At 44.4% G+C, this 6219-nt stretch overlaps 1 protein-coding gene across 1 annotated transcript; it reads left to right on the top strand.

Annotated features, from left to right (window-relative positions):
- The first annotated feature begins 1506 nt into the window (after positions 1-1506).
- Positions 1507-2469, top strand: LOC132624262 (uncharacterized). Its single transcript, XM_060339066.1, has one exon. It carries the CDS (start codon positions 1507-1509, stop codon positions 2467-2469), a length of 963 nt encoding a protein of 320 aa, XP_060195049.1.
- The last annotated feature ends 3750 nt before the right edge of the window (positions 2470-6219 follow it).

Below are 6219 nucleotides of genomic sequence, written 5' to 3'. Positions count from 1 at the left end.
GTTAGTCTTTTATGCTAAATTGGATTCATTGAAACTTTGTTGTGGGTTGCTAATGATTTCAACCAGGAATTATTATTTAAACTTACTAATTGTCGGTCTCAAGCTAAAGGGAATATGAATTAGACTTCACAACCACTCCGAAGGGGGGTGCGATATTTTATTATTTAGACTGTTCAAAACCACTCCGAAGGGGGTGCGATATTTTATTATCTAGCCTTTTCCAAAACCACTCCGAAGGTGGTGCGATGGCCTCAGTTCATGTCTGAGCGAGCTATGGCCTCAGCTTATGTCCGAGTGAGCGATGGCCTCAGCTGATCACTGAGTGAGCTATGGCCTCGGCTTATGCCTGAGCGAGCTATGGCCTCAGCTTATGGCTGAGTATGCTAATTTCAAAAAAAAAAAAAAAAAACCACTCCGAAAGGGGTGCGAGGTTTTGCCACTACTTTTCATCTACAATCTATTTTAATTTATATATTATATTATATTATTATTATGCCGGACGCGGCTGCCCGATGGGGCTATTATATTATTAGTATGCCGGAAGCGGCTGCCCGATGGGGCTACTATAGTATATTATTGAGCCGGAAGCGGCACGTACGTTACGTCGTATTATTTGCTTGAAAGAAAGTGTTAGACTACATTGCTTATTTGAATGTGTTGGATGGATTGTGTTAATTACTTAAGGACTGTTGAGACCTTGCATACACGTTTCTGCTTCTATCAGCGAAGATTGCAGGTATTGGGCTGGTTACGACCACTTCTTCCCTAAACTATGTGCTAGTTATGATTTATTATCGCTTTACATACTCAGTACATATCTCGTACTGACCCCCTTTTTACGGGGGCTGCGTTTCATGCCACGCAGGTCCAGGGACGCGACCCGGCGATCCAGCTATTTAGGGGGAGACAGCTTTGGGAAGTCAGACAGCTCCACTAGTTCCGGAGGCTGTTCTTATTTCGGTATAATTTTGTATATATGTCTTGTAAGTCATACTCTTTAGGAGTCTGCGAATAGCGTGGGTGTCATGAGTACTGTTTGGTTTTGTCGGTCGTCATTTTGTCGTACAGAATTGGTGTAAGGTTTTTTGGCTCGCCTGGCCCTATGTCAGGCGCATGTATGTATGTATGTGTGTAACACGCCTTGAGACGTTCTGAATAACGTGTTGACTTTGGTATCGTGTTTACAACTTTCCAAAAAAAAAAAAAAAACGCCATATTGTGGATCAAGTGACGTAAGTTGGGACATCGGGCAGGGTAAGCTCGATCGCTTGTCATGGCCCTAGTTCGGGTCGTGACAGAACTGGTATCAGAGCAGTTCAGTCCTCGGCATGTTCGCAGACGGTGTCTAGTAGAGTGTTGATTATCGGTCTGTTGTGCACCACACCTATAAGCAGGAGGCTACGAGACATTAATAGGGTGTCATCCTTTCTTTCTTGGTAAAGATCGTGCGGATAGGGCTGTGTCGTAAGTAAAGTCCCTAATCCAATTGTTTGTATAATTTCAGCAATGGCTAGGAAGGGTAAAGCGACGGCAGCACAGAAGGGCAAGGCGGTTGCAGATGAGGCAGCCAGCCAAGCCCCCAGACTTACCAGGGCTCGGACTTACACTGGAATACATATTCGGTCCCAGAGTTCTCCTACTTCCCTATCTACGGAAGGGCCCAGGGGGGCATCTGATCCAGCCCCAGCCCCAGCACCAATACCGGTACCTCCAGTTCATCAGCCGGATGAGCAGAATCAGGAGATAAGAGAGATGAAGGATGCCATACAATTGCTAACTCAGATACTTGCTGCCCAAGCTGGGCGACAGGATAGGGGCCATGAGTATTCGAATAGGGCCGCTAGTGCCAGGGCCCGAGACTTCCTTGCCCTAAACCCCCCAGAATTCAAGGGCACGGACCCCAATGCCGTCCCTCAGGAGTTCATAGATGGCATGCAGCGTACTCTGGATATAATGAGGGCATCAGCTACAGAGTCTGTTCAGCTAGCTTCCTACAGGTTACAGAGCATAGCAATTAATTGGTTTCAGTCATGGAAGCTATCGAGAGGCAGGGACACCCCTCCGCCGACTTGGCAGGAATTCTCGGATGCCTTCTTGCGTCATCACATGCCAACTGAGTTAAGGCGGGCAAGACTTGACAGATTCCTTAACCTACGACAGGGTAACATGTCCATTAGAGAGTACAGTGTGGAGTTTGATTCTCTAGCTAGATATGCCCCTGCTATTGTGCAAAACATGGAAGATAGAATTCACCGGTATGTGATGGGCTTAGAACCGGAGTGGCAGGAGGCTTGTATGGCCGTGGAAATGCATCCGGGCATGGATATAGCTCGTGTTCAGGCCTATGCTCAGGGGTCAGAAGATCGAAAGCGTCAGCGAGAGGCCACCTCAGAGCGGAGCGGTGGCCAGCCCAAGAGGGCCAGGGCAGAGCATCAGAGTACAGGCCCCACCAGAGGCAGCAGACCCTAGCACAGCGCACCCTCGCAGTTTCATGGGTCTCAGCGGGGTAAGGAGGCCTTCCCTAGACAGAGACAAAATCCTCCTTATGCGTCAAGTTCTCAGTGGCCTGCGGGGTCAGGGCAGGAGGTGATGCCCCTTCCTCGATGCGCGAGTTGCGGGAGGCGTCACGTAGGACGATGTCGACTAGGTGTATGCTATACTTGCGGGGACCCGAGCCACTATGCTAGAGACTGCCCGCGGGGCAGTGCCATTCCTAGGAATTCGGTAGCAGCGTCGTCACCTGCAGTAAGAGCCCCTGAGACGGGACCCCGGACATCTTCTGGCCGAGGTAGGGGTAGGGGTGGAGCGCCTAGTTCCAGTGCAGGGCCACATCGTATTTATGCTTTAGGTGGGAGGCCGACTCCAGAGACATCGCAGGATGCACCACCAGGTATCTTCTTCTTCAGATAGCCTATTTGTAAATTTAACCTATATATGAGTTGTTTCGTATCACTATGACATGAGGTATTACGATACCAGTAGAGCATGAGCCTAGCGACTAATAGAGTGAGTCGAGACGAGAGACTTCGTGGGACCCTTAGCTGAAACCTTAAGGGTGGGAGAGCCCATAGCATAACAAGATCATGGCTATAAATCTGAACTAAGGAAGCAGATAAAGGGGATACCTTGGATGGGATCCTAAGAGGACAAACCCAACATTCGAGGACGAATGTTTTAAAGGGGGGGAGGATGTTACATCCGACATCTTCGCATATTCGAAAAATTTGAAGTAACTTGACTTGAAATGAATAAGGCCATATTTGGACCTTACTTGGTATGAATGCGTTGGTGTGGAATTGCGAAAGGAGGCCAAGGGCAAAATTGGAATTTTGGAAACTTGCCTCATGAATTACGAAATGTAGCCTATTGGACTAAAAACAAATAAGAAAAATGAGGCCCAAAGGGAAGGCCCAACCGGCCAACATGGCCCAAGTCCATGGATTCATTAATTTCCATGTGACAATTACAAAATGGATTATATTATATAAGTCATACTTATCCTATAGAAGGTTCAAGAAAACAAAAGAAATTGACAGGAAAAGAAGAAGAGGGTTTCGGGTAAGGGAGAAAGAAAGGAAAGAAAGAAAAGAAAAAAATTCTAGTCCTTCAATCTTGAACAAAAAAATTGAAATTGTTGTGTAATACTACTAAGTGCAAGATTCTCTACAAGGTGGTATAATTACTTTGGCAAGAAAGTAGCTTGGGTGACAAGTGAAGGAGTTGAGAAAAGGTAAGAATTCTACCATTTTTATATCATGGAATATATGTATATATGTTGTAGTGTGTGGGAATGAATGAAAAACATGAAAATTTTGTGTGTTGGGATGAAGTGCATGTGGCCGTGGGTATGCGTATGTTGCATGTATATGATGAGTTGAATTTTTGTTGAAATCTAGTCATTGTTATGGTAGGAATTTTATTAGAAATGAAAGTCGAATGAATTGGTGTAAGTTGGAAATTTTAGTGTGTGGCCGTGTGGTGCTATGTCTAGGAGGGAAGGTGAATTAAATTTCACTAGTATGTTAATTGTGATATTGTGAAACGAATGGAAGAATAATGGCTCTTGTTATTATGCAAAAATGGTTGTTAAGTTGTTAAAGGAAATTATGCAACTTAATTATGGTTTGTGTAAATGTGGAAATGAAAGTATTAAGAGGCAAATTATGGTTGTCATTGATGTAGTTGAAAGATAGACACAAATCATGAACATGTTGCTAAAAGATTGGAAGTTGTGGGTGAAATATGCCCTTAGTAGGAAACTTGTATATTGTGTATACTTTACGAATATTCGGTGAAAACGATATGATATGCCTCCGAAGTATGTTGTAATGACCTTGATAAGTGACGAATATGAAAATGGTAAGATTAGTTTGGAAATGTAAGGTCTGAATGAAAGATGTTACGCTATGTCGGAAAGATGGCTAGTTACGCCATATTGTGTGTTGTGTGATGCTTGTTGTTGTTGTGAATGTTGTTGTTGGGTTGCTGTGTTGATACTTTAAGCCGAGCTAAGTCTCGGGGATGTTATGTTTATAGGGGAGGTGCTGTCGAAATTTCGGCAGGCAAATCCTAAATCAAAGTTGGGACTTCAAGCCTTATGAATAGTAACTGGTAAATGTGACCATTTGTAGGTTTTGACGAAACGGGATTTGAGCCTTGGCGATCGTAAAAGGCAAGAAAGGTATGTAAAGCTGCCCCTTTCCTTCCTTTGGCATGTCCTAGTTGTGCTAGGTCTTGATTTGAGCCTCGGGGATCATTCCGTTCATAGGAATCCGAGTTAGATTTTTGGCACTATTCATTCAGTAGAATTGAGCCTTAAAGAGCACACTTGTTGGAAAAAGGGTTAAACCTCCATAACTTGCATAAATGTAACCCGATCGCCCCGAAACTTTCGCGGATGACTTCACTAGACCTAATGCACGTAATTTTTGTGCGTCACCCCGACTTGACCCAAGGTTGGCCCACAAGGCCCGAGACCTCTCGTATTGCTCCATTTGACCTAGTTCTGTACGATTGTTAGTCTTTCATGCTAAATTTGATTCATTGAAACTTTGTTGTGGGTTGCTAATGATTTCAACCAGGAATTATTATTTAAACTTACTAATTGTCGGTCTCAAGCTAAAGGGAATATAAATTAGACTTCACAACCACTCCGAAGGGGGGTGCGATATTTTATTATTTAGACTGTTCAAAACCACTCCGAAGGGGGTGCGATATTTTATTATCTAGCCTTTTCTAAAATCACTTCGAAGGGGGTGCGATGGCCTCAGTTCATGTCTGAGCGAGCTATGGCCTCAGCTTATGTCCGAGTGAGCGATGGCCTCAGCTGATCACTGAGTGAGCTATGGCCTCGGCTTATGCCTGAGCGAGCTATGGCCTCAGCTTATGGCTGAGTATGCTAATTTCAAAAAAAAAAAAACCACTCCGAAAGGGGTGCGAGGTTTTGCCACTGCTTTTCATCTACAATCTATTTTAATTTATATATTATATTATATTATTATTATGCCGGACGCGGCTGCCCGATGGGGCTATTATATTATTATTATGCCGGAAGCGGCTGCCCGATGGGGCTACTATAGTATATTATTGAGCCGGAAGCGGCACGTACGTTACGTCGTATTATTTGCTTGAAAGAAAGTGTTAGACTATATTGCTTATTTGAATGTGTTGGATGGATTGTGTTAATTACTTAAGGACTGTTGAGACCTTGCGTACACGTTTCTGCTTCTATCAGCGAAGACTGCAGGTATTGGGCTGGTTACGACCACTTCTTCCCTAAACTATGTGCTAGTTATGATTTATTATCGCTTTACATACTCAGTACATATCTCGTACTGACCCCCTTTTTACGGGGGCTGCGTTTCATGCCACGCAGGTCCAGGGACGCGACTCGGCGATCCAGCTATTTAGGGGGAGACAGCTTTGGGAAGTCAGACAGCTCCACTAGTTCCGGAGGCTGTTCTTATTTCGGTATAATTTTGTATATATGTCTTGTAAGTCATACTCTTTAGGAGTCTGCGAACAGCGTGGGTGTCATGAGTACTGTTTGGTTTTGTCGGTCGTCATTTTGTCGTACAGAATTGGTGTAAGGTTTTTTGGCTCGCCTGGCCCTATGTCAGGCGCATGTATGTATGTATGTATGTATGTATGTGTGTAACACGCCTTGAGATGTTCTGAATAACGTGTTGACTTTGGTATCGTGTTTACAACTTTCCAAAT

This window comes from Lycium barbarum, chromosome 12 (assembly GCF_019175385.1).
Source record: "Lycium barbarum isolate Lr01 chromosome 12, ASM1917538v2, whole genome shotgun sequence".
Classification (NCBI taxonomy): domain Eukaryota; kingdom Viridiplantae; phylum Streptophyta; class Magnoliopsida; order Solanales; family Solanaceae; genus Lycium; species Lycium barbarum.
Note: the sequence above shows the minus strand (reverse complement) of the source record. Positions and strands in the feature narration are given on the sequence as shown.

Bases quoted from the DNA above. Each gene is read 5' to 3' on its own strand.
- LOC132624262 (XM_060339066.1), top strand. From the start codon at position 1,507: ATGGCTAGGAAGGGTAAAGCGACGGCAGCACAGAAGGGCAAGGCGGTT.